The 16,501-nt window shown below is 45.0% G+C and overlaps 1 protein-coding gene across 1 annotated transcript in view; it reads right to left on the bottom strand.

Moving 5' to 3' along the window:
* Positions 1 to 513: 513 nt before the first annotated feature.
* Positions 514 to 16,501, bottom strand: part of HEATR9 (HEAT repeat containing 9) — a 110,488-nt gene continuing 94,500 nt past the window's right edge. Inside the window, exons 3-5 of the mRNA XM_078650810.1 lie at positions 12,127 to 12,213; positions 2,054 to 2,145; positions 514 to 1,060 (exon numbers count right to left, since the gene is read on the bottom strand). Coding sequence (XP_078506936.1) covers positions 838 to 1,060; positions 2,054 to 2,145; positions 12,127 to 12,213 — 402 coding nt within the window. The 3' untranslated portion in view covers positions 514 to 837. The remainder of the gene's footprint in view (positions 1,061 to 2,053; positions 2,146 to 12,126; positions 12,214 to 16,501) is intronic.

The raw sequence follows: 16,501 nt of genomic DNA, 5'->3' as shown, positions 1-16,501 counted from the left end.
AGCACGGCCACGCTAATGAGAAACAGAAGGCCCCTGAGCACTGCTGCTCGCTCCCGCATGGTGGATGCTAGCACAAGCACGAGTGCTTGAAAAGAGCAGACCAATTTCTAAAGGTCATCTCCTAGAGAAGCGCATGCGCGCTGCCTAGGCGAGACCCAAAAATCAATGGAGAAGAAAACTTTCCTTAGGCAAGCAGTTTCTGGGGATCTTCCAGAAAGGGACGGAATCACACTCAGCACCAGCCATACAGCCCAAAGTAGGGGGTATTTTTATTTTCTTGCTACTTCGTTGATTTAAAGGAAAAATTACCCTGCATGTGTGACAGCCTGATCTGTGCAGCTGTAGGTGTTGTGTATATTGCAGTGCTGTGCATTAGGCTGCTAAGATCCATATTCTGGCAGTTATCTCACTGTGTCACCACCTCCAAACAATGGAAAGCAATAAAACACAATATCGAAGCAATAAATCACAATATTGATATTTTTTTTAATTTGTCTGCTATTGGTTAGTAAGGAGTCAAATTACGAAAGGCTACAGTGAGGAAACACAGTGATCTACAAAGTGGTGAGCGTGAAAACATGGAACTTTGTCGGGGGTTTCAAGTAATTGTTTCAGGGGGTCTCAGTGAACTCTGTCATGGGTGAGGGGGATATCGATGGTGTCAGGGACATGTCATGGGCTCTGATGGACCACATGTCTTATGGAGCCATGCCAGTGTTCTCAGAGCTACGAGAAAGATCTCAGAAAGCTCTGTAAGAGGTCCTAAGGGGGTGAATTGAGGGCATTGGGTGGCTGTGTTGTGGGTGCTCTGTTAGGATGTTTTTGCTTAGGGCGGATCTACATTATGGGGTTCCAAGCAAAGGTGTTAAAGTTCCCTAAGTATATCTTGACATCGGATAGACTTTCCTCAGGGGTCTCTGGGGCCGAGTCCGGGGACAAGGAGAGTTGAGTGTCTAAAACCCACGGGGTCTGCCTGACTGGGATTGGAGTGATCGATCCATACCACCGGGTGAGCTTCTGATCGTCGTTCTGGATATTCCTCAAAGCTTTCGCAGCGGCCCTAAAATAGCCAAGAATTAAAGCACAATCATTGATATTTTGGTGCTCTTCTGTGTCATCTCTCACAGGTTATATGACAAAATATTGGGATCAGAAATATTGTGTCTCATGAATATTGTGTCAAACATAGTGTATACTAAAATATTGTATTTCTATATCTGAAATGGCATTGTGAAGAGAATATTACCGAAAAAGGTAAGAATATCATTTTTTAATCAATGACAGCTTTAAAGTATTTGACTTCAAATAGTTATTCTTTTTTTTTATACACAATAGTATTGAGTTTTTAATCAACATAGTATATATGGCTCATATTCTATCCAAATAACAAGAGTTATTAAGAGGTAACAATCATGAATACAAATATTATCTCCAAAGTGTAAGTGACAGAATGGATATTCGGATCCAAGAACTCTCATTAATACAGTGTCATTGTGTCTAAGGAGCAAAAGAAATGGAATTGTCAGGTCCCTGATATAATGAAATATCAGAGTATTAGAAAACTCGTGGTTATCTAATGAACTATACACTATACACTTACATCTAATAAAATAACTAATGCATCTTAAATTCATTAAAGAAATTATATTTATTACAACTTTGTAAGTAAATGATACGAAATCCAACAACAGTCTTAAACAATATTAGGTAGCAAAAAATGATATTCTTACCTAAAATATTCAACTCAACAATATTTTGATAGTCACCATATTTTTTACAAGATATTCATGTCACATGATAATTTTATTTATGATATTTGTGTCACTCACACTCTCAACATGATCACCTGTCATAATGTCTGCAGTCATGCTTTCCTCAGGGCACTTGCCCACCTAGCCCAAAAGCTCCAATGTGCCCCTTCAAACAAACACCACCCACATAGCTCTCCATGACACCAGCCACGCAATTATTCTTCAGTCACTGCTGAGATCAAAGATGTGGTTCCTTTGCCAGGGCCCATCTCCAGACCAGAAACTCTCAGGACTGCTCTTACCTGGCCAATACCCCTTCTCCCTCGACTTTTAGTTGCAGCTTTCGCAGCATTGATGGTTCCTTCATTCTGAGAGCAGATGCCATCCGGATGATCTATGCAGAGAAAGGAAAAGACCGAGTCACACTCTCAGTGGCTGCCCCCAGTAATAACAAGCACTCCTAGAGGGAGGTAGGGATATATATAAATCGAGAGGACTTGAAAATAATGAAATATTGAGATACATTAATTTAGATTTAGAAAATGCTGTTTCCATCCTGCAGAAGCAGCAAAGGTAGACATTAGGTGAGTGTGAGGATTTGAGCTTTATAAACAGGGTGTGACTGTCAGCCTACAAGCTGTAAAGACGGTAGAGCTGCCAAATTTCCATATTTCCAAATGTCCAAGGTCCATGGTGATGTGCTGCTCCAGTCCAGTGTGTTCCTTTCTATTCTTGGCCTTGTTGCCTTGTTTTACGATGGAATACAATAGACTACAAGTCCCAGAATTCCAGAAAAAAAATCTGGACTCGGGCACCACATTAAGCATGGACCTTAGAAACATGGCAGGGCTATGCTGGTCGATCTTGAACTGCTTATTAAAATGAATTGGGCTGGATCAGGCTTCTCCAACAAATAGCTTGTGTGCTACTGGTAGCTCTCCAGTGTGCAGCCCAACCTACTAAATGAGACATTTTTGCTTGGTTGAATTAATATATGAACAGCAAAATTGAAAAGTGTGTATTTGAGACGAAGATATGTGTCCACTTAGAACTCATAAGCTGATGTTTGAGTTGAATAAAAAAAAATGTAGAGCTGGCATTTGAGTGATACATCATCCAGTGTTCGGGGAAATGTATTACTAATGCTATTAACTTGGTGTTAGGGGCATTGCACCAATGGCTGTTGTATATTACCCATGTAGAGGCATTTCACGAAAACAAATCCTTTTTAAATTGCTTCTGGAACCCTACCTGATGCACTGAGTTGATCACGTCTGTTAATCTTACATTGGGTCACAATGTAATCTTGTCTCATGTGATCATTATTAAAGCTATAATATTATTAGTTGCTCTCGATGATATTCATTGAACATAAGTATCTCTTATTAGAGAAAATGTTGGAGACCCTGGCTGGATAAATACTTTGCAAGTATCAGACCAGTCAGCTGGTCCTTTTGTTTAAATCAAACTATGGATCCTGCCAGATGTACTCTCTCTCATTATAGCATCTCTTAACAATCATACCTGTTCATCCACCCCAACCTCTTCTGGACCATACCTTTCCTGCTTGTGAAACACATCCTCACTGAAATATACCCATCCGTAGGGATAGAGCCATTCTGGAGGGATGTATCCCTTACAAAGGCAGTCATTATGGTGAATCCTCCTCCCCAACCTAGGACACCATTTTCAATTCAAATCACACGACTTGCAGAGCACGTGGCTACCCAAGCCAGGCTTCCCGGCGATAACGGTCCTAGCGGGAGTGACGGTATTTAGGAATATTTAGGGAAAGAGGTAGGTTTTCAATTGTTTCCTTAAGCTCATTAGGTTGTCATCTAGTCTCAGGCTAGTAGGTAATGAGTTCCAGAGTTTTGGTGCAAGATATGTAAAAGAACGACCTCCGCCTCTAGCTATCTTAATTCCGTGGACAACAAGAAGGCCTAGATTGTTTGATCTGAGATCCCTGTGGGTTCGATTGGTGGTGACCCACTCATGGAGGATATGTGGGCCCCCTTTATGTTTTTCCCAGTATGTGATACATTTTTTGTCTTCCCTCTCCTCTAAAGCAATCTCATGAATCACTAGAGCATGCAATATTCTCTTAATGCCCCTGTCCAGACTGATCGGCATCCCTATACCCGTCTATTTAATATGTGAGAGGAGTTGTGCACTCACAGCTTCAGGATGCATGAAAATTCATCTTTAATGCTTCACATGGAAACCTCAGTCCCAATACACCAGACAGCCCAGAACATGCAGTGAGGCGACAGAGTGCCACAGGTAACAAAAAGGAAGTCCAGACCTCCTGCAGACCATGAGTATAGGACGCTCAGGCTAATTATTTTATACCATACTGCCATGATACCTTGGTCTGCCTCAGATGGGGACTCGAGCCCAGCAATGGGCTGCAGACTACAAAACCCCAGCTCGCAAAATGCTGACTGATCCAAGGATAAGCCTAGTCTACAGAACTACATGGGAGAGGGCTCTCACTGCCAGCAAATATCCACAGATAAGGTTCAAAGCTGAAGGCAGCCAGCTTCCACCACATCCTCCATTTCAATCTCATTACAACTAAACTGTTGCATCCTTTATCAAAAGGGCCAGGCACCTACGGAGCCGAATGAAGCACAAGAAACAGCTGGTCTGCAGATTCACTTTCAGCCACAGGGTTTTCTGCCTTATCCACATTATTTTGGGGAAAAGTTTGCCCTCGGCAGACTGGCCCTTTGAGATGGCAGAGATGAGGGTCTTTTCAACAGAGAGGATCTGGAGGTTGGAGACAGTCCAGAGACTGGCGGACACGGGGGGACTGGACTCCCCGTGTAGTAGAGCAGGAGAATGGGACTTTGAGGCCAGAGGATGGGTCCTGTTTGGGATAGGCAGGCACCATAGCAGGTCACAAGAGAGGTCAGTGGAAGCTTTTCTGGACACACTGGGTGGAGGGGAAATGGCTGGTGATAATTGAGGAGGAGATGAGGCAATACAGTCCATGAACTTGTCAGCTACTAGTGTTTTCTTTTGGGTACAGTAGGTAATCAGATGCCAGTATATACATATTTGTGCTATAGCTCTGAGGAGTAAAATATATATGCTGTGAAATGCTTTTTAGGTTGATGTATAACATTATCTATAATAAGGTGGGTCGGGAGAAAATGGGGAAAGCTGCAGAGGCTAAACCCGGTAGAGGCCAAAAGTAACACTGGCGGATTCAGATTGACTTGAGAGCTCCCCTTGACAGGAATGAGTGTCTGCCTGGCAGAAAGAGATCCGCAAAAGTACTTTGGAGTAATCAAAGTTTTTCTTTTCTGTTTGGGTTAGGGCCGGAACCTGTGTCGGGCCCGTCGGTGCCTCAAAGGGGCTTGGGGCACAAAGGGGCGAACGCCAAGTTGGGGAAAAGGGGAAGAAGGGTAGGAGATTTGTTATTCTCAATTGAAAAGATAAGATATTTGGGGGAGGTCCTCTAACACAGGAGGAGGCCTGGAGGGGCACAGCCAGGCCAACTCTGGTTGGTGCGATGCATGGCTTTGACCTGATTGGAGATGTGTTTGGTTTACACGTATGCTCCAAACGTGAACAATGCACAGTTTTCCCCTCTCTTAATCAGATTGCCTCCTGACACATAGATGCTAGATTATTTGGGAAGGTGATCACAACTGTGTGCGGAATTGGATGCTAGACGAGCACCCTCCTAGATCAGGGATGAAACCTGAAATGGAGGCAGTGCTGTCCAGAATCTTAACAGCATAAAATCTGCTGGATGTTTGGAGGCATCTGCATGCCACAGACAAGGTCTACTTATAACACTCCCCAGGACACAATACATGTAGAAGGATAGATTTGATGCTGGGTATACAGGAGGTCATGGAGATGTTTGAATATGCAATATATTTAAATATATTTTTATCAGACCATTTCCCAGTGCTGTTAACCATAACAATATTATTATGGAGACCCAAAATACCTATGTGGAGATTGCAGATAGAAGTTCTGACAGACTCCGCCTTCCTCACTCATGTCCATGATTTTACCAGGCAGTACTTCCTAGAAAACCAGCGGTTTGTCAATAGTAGGGCTACAGAGTGGGAGGCATTAAAGTCACCCTTAGAGGGGACTGGATATCATGAGTTTTTTGGAGCGTGAGAGGACCTAAAGCAGCAGTGATGGACCCGGATTGCAAACCACAGCCAGTATACATAAAACGATAAATGGAAGACACTATTACCTACCTTGATAGATACCCTTATAAGTGCCATAGAGAAAGGTTATTTAGAGAGGGAGATAAATCAGGTGGTCTGTTAGCATGGCTGCTGAAATGGGAAATGCCCAATGCACATATGCTATCATTGCAAAGGGGTGATGGGAGGGTGGTAACAGCGAAGGAACAGATACATATTTATAAGGCATTTCTGGAAAGTGGTCAATCCCTTTATAGTAGATGAGTACATGAGGTAAGGGCCTTTAAGAGTGTGACTGGTAAAACTAACAGAAGCACAACAGGAGATGCTGCAGGCTTAACTCAGTGAACCTGACCTGAAAGAACCTTAGGGGGGGATGATCAGAAGTAACCCCTAAGTTTGGATGGCATCACAGTGGACTTTTTATCAGGAAAGGGCCACGTTTCTATTAGATAAACGTTTGGTGGGTTTTGAAGAGACCAACCAGGTTGGTTGCTTGCCACCCACAATGCAGTAAGTGATGATCGTTCTGGTGCCCAAAATATGTAAAGATCCCACCCTGGTATCATCCTACAGTCTCATATCTCTAAAAAACACAGATGCTAAGGTTGTGAGCAAGACCCTGGCCAATAGGTTATTGGATGTCATCAGGACCCTTGTAAAAACTGAGCAGACAGGGTTTATCCCAGGCAGCAGTATAATGTTTATCATCAGACAACTGACGCATGTTATAAGGGCCCTGGCAGGCTGTGAAGAGGAGTATGCGCTTGCTGCACTGGACCTGGAACGTGTGCTTGATTCAGTGGGCCTGACACATCTTTGGGTAGTGTTGGAATACATAGAGTTTGTCCCTACCTTCATTGGCTGGGTTAAATTACTCTAAACAGACCCATGAGCTAATCTGGGGACAGGGGTGCGATCTTGGATGGCTGAGCCTTGGAAGGGGTACACGGCAGGGATTTGTGTTCTCCCCTATGCTCTTTGCATTTGGGTTTGTGACACTTTTGTCTCAGCTGCAAGAGCATTTGGGGGACTTGGGGAGCTCGAGTAGGTATCTAGGAGATGACACATTACTATATTTGAGGGACCCTGTTCGATCAGCGCCCTGCGCACTTTCAGAACTGGAATTGTTTGGGAAGATATCTGTGCTATGCTATGCTAAGTTGAGTCTCTTTCCCCTTGGTAGGCTGGCACTCAGAGGGATTTAGATATATGGGAATCTGGGTATGAAGGGACCTAGAAGAACAATATAGTGAAACATGGCAGAGTGATGGTGGGGCTACAAAATTCTAAGGGCTTTTGGAAAACACTTCCATTGTCCTCTAAGGGCCAAATTTCACTGGCAAAGATGGTGCTTCTGCAACACCACATGCCTGACACCCATGTGATATTTTGTACATTAGATATTCTGCTAGGTGATCAGGTTTAGGCAGACAAGAGTCTTAAGTGAAGTTGAATGTTTAGAAGCTGCCTATCTTAAAGTGGGGACTGGGGTTCCCAGATATCTTATATTATGCGGCTGCCCAAATGCAACATGCAGTATAATGGTTTACAGAGGGCCTGAATTAGCCCTGCTCTCTGCGGGAGTACACTTTTTTTTTTTAGAGGACTAGGAGTACCACAGGAGATGCCCTACTTGACAGGCCAGATGGGCGAGATATGTAATAGAAGTTGTGAAGGTCCCCATTTACATCAGTCATCCCCTTGTGGATATTAAGACAATTCCAGTTTATGTAGTGTAACATGTCCTTCCGGATTTGGACAGAGGAAGGCTGTAAGACTGTTGGTGACTTATACTGTGTAGACTTCTGACCCTTGTCCACTGTCAAGAATGGCTTGATGTGGGACCAGGAAAGTTCCTGCAATACGAAAGGAGAGCACATCAGTGGCGTAGCTAGACACTTTTCTGCCGTGGCGTTCCATTCCTTTGCCGCCATCTTCCTGGTGCTACCCCCACCTCCCGCGATTGCCGCCCGAGGAAAAACGCATGGAAGAGTTGGGGTGAGGGGGTGCCGCCCCCAAAACTCAGGCCGCCTGGGGCGGAACACCACACCAATCCCACACTTGCTACACCAATGTAGAACATACTGTAAAAGAAGCTTGTTTCCTTTCCAGTGAAGAATTGGCTTGGTAGTTTGGTCTGCCCTGTTCCCATGATGCACTGGGCCAGGGACAGACTAATTTGCATATAGCCAGGTTCTGAACTGGGATGGTGCAGTGAGCTAAAAAACGGTGATGGATCAAGTCTTGATCTGTTGACTGGGTAGGAGTGTTCTGATTAACTCAGATACTCTGTCCATCACCACCCCCTTTTTGAAATTAATTTGGCCACCATGAGTGTGGAAGGGTGTGCTCAGACATGAGTCCCTTGCTCACTGCACCATCAGGATTCAAGCAAGCCGGGCCGAAGACGGCTGTAATGCCAGAAACCGGTCCCCGGAAGCTTGTTTCATTTCCAGTGAAGAATTGGCTTGGTAGTTTGGTCTGCTCTGTTCCCATGATGCACTGGGCCAGGGACAGACTAATTTGCATATAGCCAGGTTCTGAACTGGGATGGTGCAGTGAGCTAAAAAACGGTGATGGATCAAGCCCTGATCTGTTGACTGGGTAGGAGTGTTCTGATGAACTCAGATACTCTGTCCATCACCACCCCCTTTTTGAAATTAATTTGGCCACCATGAGTGTGGAAGGGTGTGCTCAGACATGAGTCCCTTGCTCACTGCACCATCAGGATTCAAGCAAGCCGGGCCGAAGACGGCTGTAATGCCAGAAACCGGTCCCCGGAAGCTTGTTTTCTTTCCAGTGAAGAATTGGCTTGGTAGTTTGGTCTGCCCTGTTCCCATGATGCACTGGGCCAGGGACAGACTAATTTGCATGTAGCCAGGTTCTGAACTGGGGTGGTGCAGTGAGCTAAAAAACGGTGATGGATCAAGCCCTGATCTGTTGACTGGGTAGGAGTGTTCTGATTAACTCAGATACTCTGTCCATCACCACCCCCTTTTTGAAATTAATTTGGCCACCATGAGTGAGGCAGGGTATGCTCAGACATGAGTCCCTTGCTCACTGCACCATCAGGATTCAAGCAAGCCGGGCCGAAGACGGCTGTAATGCCAGAAACCGGTCCCCGGAAGCTTGTTTCCTTTCCAGTGAAGAATTGGCTTGGTAGTTTGGTCTGCCCTGTTCCCATGATGCACTGGGCCAGGGACAGACTAATTTGCATATAGCCAGGTTCTGAACTGGGATGGTGCAGTGAGCTAAAAAACGGTGATGGATCAAGCCCTGATCTGTTGACTGGGTAGGAGTGTTCTGATTAACTCAGATACTCTGTCCATCACCACCCCCTTTTTGAAATTAATTTGGCCACCATGAGTGTGGAAGGGTATGCTCAGACATGAGTCCCTTGCTCACTGCACCATCAGGATTCAAGCAAGCCGGGCCGAAGACGGCTGTAATGCCAGAAACCGGTCCCCGGAAGCTTGTTTCCTTTCCAGTGAAGAATTGGCTTGGTAGTTTGGTCTGCCCTGTTCCCATGATGCACTGGGCCAGGGACAAACTAATTTGCATATAGCCAGGTTCTGAACTGGGATGGTGCAGTGAGCTAAAAAACGGTGATGGATCAAGCCCTGATCTGTTGACTGGGTAGGAGTGTTCTGATTAACTCAGATACTCTGTCCATCACCACCCCCTTTTTGAAAGTACAAGATATTTAGCCTAACTTACCTGAGGCCTCACGAGAGCATGCACTTATGAAGCAACTCTTAGAATCAGACTGCAGGTTGACCACAGAGTTATACGCAGCATTAGTTACAGACAGGGAGGGAAACTCAGACATAGATGGGGGAGGATTGTCCAGAGCCTCTGACAGCTGAGGATTGGACAAGAGTCTGCAAGCAGGTAAAGGGGTCTCACTGAATGACTGGTTTAAACTGATCCAGTTCCACTTCCTAAACAAGACCTATCTCGCTCCTCTGAGGCTGTCTATAATGTACCCATATATCCACGCGGTGTGTGGGAGATGTGGATAGGACAGAGCATCCTTTCTGCATGTTGCCTGGAGCTGTCCAATGGTTGGGACTTTTTGGAACCAAGTACGGAGGAGTCTGTCACACGTAACAGGGGAGGAACTGGAGGCATTGGTCAAAAAATGCTTACTGAATATATTTCCTGTTAAGGAAGGGCATAAAATGAGGTTGTGAATGTTAGCATTGAGGATAGTGTTGGCAAAACGTTGCATAGTGATTATTTGAGCAGCATCAAGACTCCCTGAATTTGGCAAGTAGCAAAAGGATTTACAGGAATGGGCAACTGCAGATGAAGAACACATTAAGTTGATGAGAAGGGATGAGAAAGTGACGCAGGACTTGGTGGAGTGGGGGAAATGTTGAGTGAAGTATGATACCCTTTGAATAACAGACCTCACTGTTCAGGAAGGAGACTATTGAAGTGCAGGCGGGTTGGCCATCAGCGATACAGAGGGATGTATTTTGTGAGTATGCTGGGCTGCATACGAAGAGCTTTCTGTTATTCATCTGGGGTATTCTGCTATATGTCAAGTATAGTAAATATGTTGTGTAAATGCTCTGGACTCTTGAGGGGAGTGAACAAAACATATTTGCATGTAAGTATTGTTACTATTATGGAAAACAATAAAAGAGATACAAAAAAACAAAGAGTAACAACCTAAACGAAGTACCTAATCCTTTGTCTATGTATATATTAGATTGAATGCCATAAATTGTAGATGGTAGAAAGCGTAACATTCTGCCATGTGACCATTTTCTTTGAGAACATGTTTCAAACAGATTTTAGTGAGAAAAAAGAATACCCTGCTTGATATGTGTATGCTTTTGCAATGTCGCATTGCAATAATAATCTAAAATAGAAATTAGTGTAACATACCCTACGACTGGATAAAGTGAGTTTTTGCCATTTCGTATTGTTCTTGTTCAAATTGTAAAGGCTATGGGTCCCGATTCATAAAGGTGAACTGAGACAAAAGTCTAATAGCCACATGCATCAACCGATTTAGGAATCGCAAACGGTGCGAATCGCAAAAATCGGCCGTTTGTGATTCCTAAATCACTATTTGGGATGCATCAAACAAAAATACAAGAAATCGCTATTTTTTGCGATTTCAAAAATGCAATGCATGACATCTTTAAAAATTGCGAATTCGCAATTGGAAGGGAAAAAATTACCATGAGGTAGGACCTCATGGTAATTTGCGAAAAATCTAAAAAATGCATTTTTGTGCTTTTTGCGAACTGTCATGTTGTGCACACACATGCCCTTAGGGCATGTGTGTGCACAACATATGTGCATAGATTGATTTCAGGAGTGCAACGGGGTGTCCTTTGGACACCCCTGCACCCTTGAAATCGCAATTTCAATTTGCGATTCGCTAATTGCGAATCGCAAATTGAGATTGTCTTCCCATTCATTCCTATGGGCCTTTTGGCCCATAGGAATCAATGGGAAGGGATTCCTTAATTGTGATTCGCAAATTGTGAATCGCAATTAAGGAATAATAAGGAATCGCAAAAAAAAATAGATTTTTTGATGCATTGCCGTTTGCGATTCCTTAATTGCGATTTCCTCATTTTCGCAATTAAGGAATCGCAAACGGCAACAATGATGCATGTACCTGTAAATGTATGACTTTCGGTATTTACAAAAGGCATTTATGACAATTAAAGTATGACTTTTTTCTCAGTTAAAATTAATTTTTGGTCTTAAGTTTAGACTTTTGGTCTGAATTAAACTTAAGACCAAAACTTAAGTTCATCAGAAACACAAGTCTAACTTTACTACTCGTAAATGCCTTTTGTGAATACCGAAAGCAGGGGACAAGAAATATGGAGTGGTGTATGCTGGCAGCAAAATCTATATATAAGGCCAGGGCTGCCCCAGAAAGTTTGGTAAAGTGTGGGGCTACTGGAGGGAATTCAAAGAAATGGACTGATCTGCATCACGGGAGTATGGCATGGAGGTAGGTACCGTGCGGCGATGGACTGAAATGAAAGGCATTCTGATGAGGCTGGGGAGGCCTGTGTTCTGTACAGCGTTCTGTCCAAGACGAAAGGCTTTCTTTCCTTGCCTGAGTCTCCTTAGAAGAATTGTGATATGTTCAACCTCATGTCCAACAGTTGCTCAGTTTGACTTAAAAAATAAAAGAACAAATAGATGGGACTCACCTCAACTCGTACACCTTTACTGGGATCCAAGTCCAGCATTTCTAGAAGGAGGCGGAAAATACGCTTATTGCGGAGTCCAAGGGTGCCCTGTAACAGCAAAGATGGAGGTTATAAGCATGTTCATGGCTGTAAACACTGCTCAGCAGAATAATCGCACAGCATTATGGGGAGGGACTCGCCAGGCCCAGCCAGGATGTGGGACTGATTCACAAAGGTAAACTTACATGTTCCCGAAATTTTTGTATTTTTTGGTATTCACAAACAATGTGTTTAATTTAACTAATAGTAATTTTACAACTACAGTGCCTCCTCAGTTAGTGGGCGTGGGGGGGACTTTGCACATAAAATAATTGGTTAGGCCTAGTGTGAGTTTACCTTTGTGAATCAGACCCAATATTTTATATGCCCACTATAAATCTTGTCCCTTGGTTTCAGCCAATTTTTTTGTTATTCAGCGGTGTAGCAATGGTGCCGAATACCAAGGCTTTATAGGCTTGTTTCCGCCTCATGCCTCTTTTTTCCCCAACTCTTTTTATTGGGTTTGTAACATAGAAAGTGTTCACATACATCAGCCTAGGGGGAAATCTTCAAACCTTTTGCGCCGTTTTCACGTCACAAAAATAATGCTAACCAGCGCAAACTATTTTTTGCTATTTTCTTTCCCTCTAAGTGGTACAAAGCACTACTTTGCATAACTTTGCGCCGGAGGGGATTACATGGGTGGTACATGGACGTTCCCATGCAACCACCCATGCCGTCATGTCTAGGTATAGTATTTTGTCCAAGAAGGGTACCTTTACTGTAGAAAACCTATGCTTCACTCATGCAGACACACCCTACCACTGCGGCACTAAGGTGTGTGCATGGCACATGGCAGCAGAAATCAGTGCTGGTGCAGGGGAAAGGGGTGGAGAGAGCCATATCTCTGATGATATGGCGCTCTCCTGCTCCCTCACTGTATCGCAACACAGAGCAGCCTCGCGGGGGCTGCGCTGTGTTGCATGACTTTTTTTCGAAAATCTCCCCCTAACTGTTACATTCTTGGTGTAGCCCTTCCCACACCCGCCGTTAAGCATATGTACACAACAAAAGACCATTTTTAGATGTTCACATATCAGAGTTCATGGGCTAGGATATCCATGTCCCCCAAACTTTGTTGTGCTTCTGATGGGAGCCACTAGATTTATCCATGTATTCTTCTGCCTTGGCTCAAAAGTCTATTGCATTAGTCCAGGCCCTCCAAGGGGTGCATGCTCTGCACTCCAATGCCGGGCTATATCTCTCTTGGCGAGTAAGAGGCTGGTGATCACCAGTAGTCAAGTGCCTCTTCCACCTCCCCATTCATCCATCAGCCCCAGCAGCATCATTTTAGGCTCCGGTGTGACCAAACATTCCACCACCCTGTACAATAGATTATATATACTGGGCCAATATCTTTGTATCACCAGGGACTCCCAGGCAGTGTGAAAAAAGGTCCCAAGTGATGCCCCTCACCTGAGGCAGTGCGGGTCAATGTCCCATTTCATTTTACTCAGTCGTGATGGGCTGTAGAATACCTGCCGGAAATACATGAGCAGAATCAGTTGCAGTCTCATAGAGACAGCCAGGACACGAGGGGCCATCCTGGCCTCCAACGAGTCTTCCTCTTCCAAGATGCCCACATCCTCCTCCCAACACTCCCTCGGTGCTGTCATGGGGTTGGGGTGTTGTTCAAAAGCACTCGATCTATCTTCAAGATCCCTTTCCATCCCATGGGGGGCATCGTGACATGGGCCTCTATAGGATTCTAGTCTGGAACTGACTGTAGGTTGTTGTGGTGCTGTTTGAGGGTGTGTCGTATTTGCAGGTAGCGATAGAATTGTGACCTATGCACCTGGTATGTGTGCTTTAGGTACTGGAGTGTGAGAATTGAATTGCCTTCCCATATGTCGCTGAGTTTGGAGATTTCTATGTAAACCCAGGGCCGGAACCCCTCCAATGAAGTGGTGTCATTTAGTTATGTGCCTAATGACAGTGGCATCTCCTCAGTCAGCACCCCATGCCACTTAATCCACCTCAGTGCCGGATGTCAGCAGGCTATGGATTTCACTGTCACCGGGTGAAGGTCAGTGCAGGTGTGGACTCCATATAAAAGGCCCAACACATTGTACCACTCAAGATGCAAAAATTCCACAGTAACCACCAGATCCCCACGATCTGCGAACAGCCAGTCATTGATCAGGAGGAGTTGGCTGGTCCAGGAGTATAGTTGTATGTCTGCCAGACCCAACCAGGCATCAAAGGGTCCCGGCACACATTTTCAGAATGCAATTCGATGTTGGCCCCCTCTCCACAGGAATTTTACTATAGCTGCTTGGAGGTTTGGGAAGAAAGCAGGGGTAGGGCCCATGGGCAGCTTTGAAGAGTACAAAGAAGTTGGGGCAAGGAGCTCATCTTGAATGGGGCACCCTTTCCTGCCACATTCAAGTGCAGGCGCTAACATGTATCCATATTGCGTGCAACATTCATGTCCCAGGCAGCCCAGCTGGTGAGAATGATGTGCATGCCCAGGTATTTGAAATATTGGTCTGCCCATTGAAGGATGGCAGCGTGGTGTGTATTGTCATATGGCCCGGTCAAGGTTATGTAGGTGGATTTGGACCAGTCAACCATGAGCCCAGATGCAGCTGCATAAATCTGGACAGTGTAGGGATATATCCAGAGCACTCATATATATATATATATATTAGAGAGTCATCAGCATAGAGCGAGATTCTGTCCTCTATATCCTTCAACCAGCGGAAGTTGCACAGCTCAGCATTGCATCTGATCCACTCGACCAGTGGCTCTATGAACAAAGCAAGGGCGAGAGGGAGAGAGGTCATCCTTGTAGTGTGCCCCGTTTAATAGCAAATGCAGGAGACAGTAACCCATTGATCCGTACTCTGACCCATGACTTAGAGTATAATGTCGCTATGCAGCACCTAAAGCAGGGACCAAAGTTCATTTGCTTTAGCAACTGCAACATAAATTACCATCTTACACAGTCAAAAGCCTTCTCAAAGTCTAGGCAAACCAGGGCCCTTCAGTCTCTTCCCTCAGAGGGCTTGGCCATCACTATGTGGAGGAGTAGGAAACAATGACGGGTGATGCGCTGCGGCATGAACCCACTCTGGTCTGGGTGGATCACCTTTCTAATCACTGTTAGTAGCCTCTTCACCAGTATTTTTGCCAGTATCTTCAACTCAATGTAGAGATATGGGCATATAGGGCATGCCGTGGTCAGGTGTTTTCCCAGGTTTGACAATCATTTATATAGTGTTACCCTGAAGGTTGTGTGGTAGTTCATCAAGGGCAAGGGCCTCGATAGTTATACATGTCCTGAAGCCGTGGCATCAAGTGGGAATCGGTTAGGGCAAGGTATTTTCCCAGCCTGGAGTTACTGAATTGCAGTTCTTATCCCATCTTCTATAATTGGCTCCTCCAGCGTCAAACTGTCTGCGCTAGAGAGCCTAGGTATTATGAGGTCATTAATGATAGGGTGATCACACTCTGCTGAAGGCGGTGGCTGCCCCACGTACAAGGGTGCATAAAATAATGCAAATTTGCTGACAATTTGACAGGGACAGTTTGCGAGACACCATCCGATAATGTTAGGCTATGGTGTTCCAGCTCTCGATTTTCCAACCAGTACAGTAGCTTCTCTGCCTTATCTCCCATCTCATAGATCCTATATTGTGCTGCCTGCTTGGCAAGGTCCTCTGTGTCAAGTAATTTTTGCCTGAGCGATAGCCGTAGCAATTCTTCATGATGCTGTGCCTGGCTTTTCCTGTGATTGGTTACCTCTATCTCAGCTCGGTATATCACTGTCTCGAGCTCAGCGAAGTCTCAGTGTTTCTTTTGTTTGGTCGCCATTTGATATGATATCAACTGTCATTGCAGGACACTCTTCAGTGCCTCTCAGAGCAAAGTTTGGGATCCCACCAAGCCCTTGTTGAGCTCCATGTAGTCAACAATCTTCTGCCAGATGAATTCAGCAAAAGAAGTGTCTCACAGCCACCAGGTGTTTAGGCGCCACTGCCCTACCAGCCGAAGTGTGGGCAACTTTACCACCAGCAGCAGGGGCACATGGTGCCAATGCGCACAACAGAAGCTGCCCTTGGGCCACCATAGAGGCTTTCATTGAGGGTAAAAAGAAATAATTCGTTCTGGAGGAAGAGCGATCCGAGTTAGAATAATGGATATATTACCTAGTGGCACAGTGGATTAGGCGCCATAAACCTGTGAGGTCTATAGAGCTTGCCCATTTGCTCGCGATGGCCAATTCCCGATGGCGAGCGCTGTTTGTGTCAGCTATAGGGTTCATGACTGCGTTAAAGTCCCCTCCCACCACTGT

The sequence above is a fragment of the Lissotriton helveticus genome, chromosome 7, assembly GCF_964261635.1.
Source record: "Lissotriton helveticus chromosome 7, aLisHel1.1, whole genome shotgun sequence".
NCBI lineage: Eukaryota > Metazoa > Chordata > Amphibia > Caudata > Salamandridae > Lissotriton > Lissotriton helveticus.
This window is presented reverse-complemented; position numbering and strand designations above follow the sequence as displayed.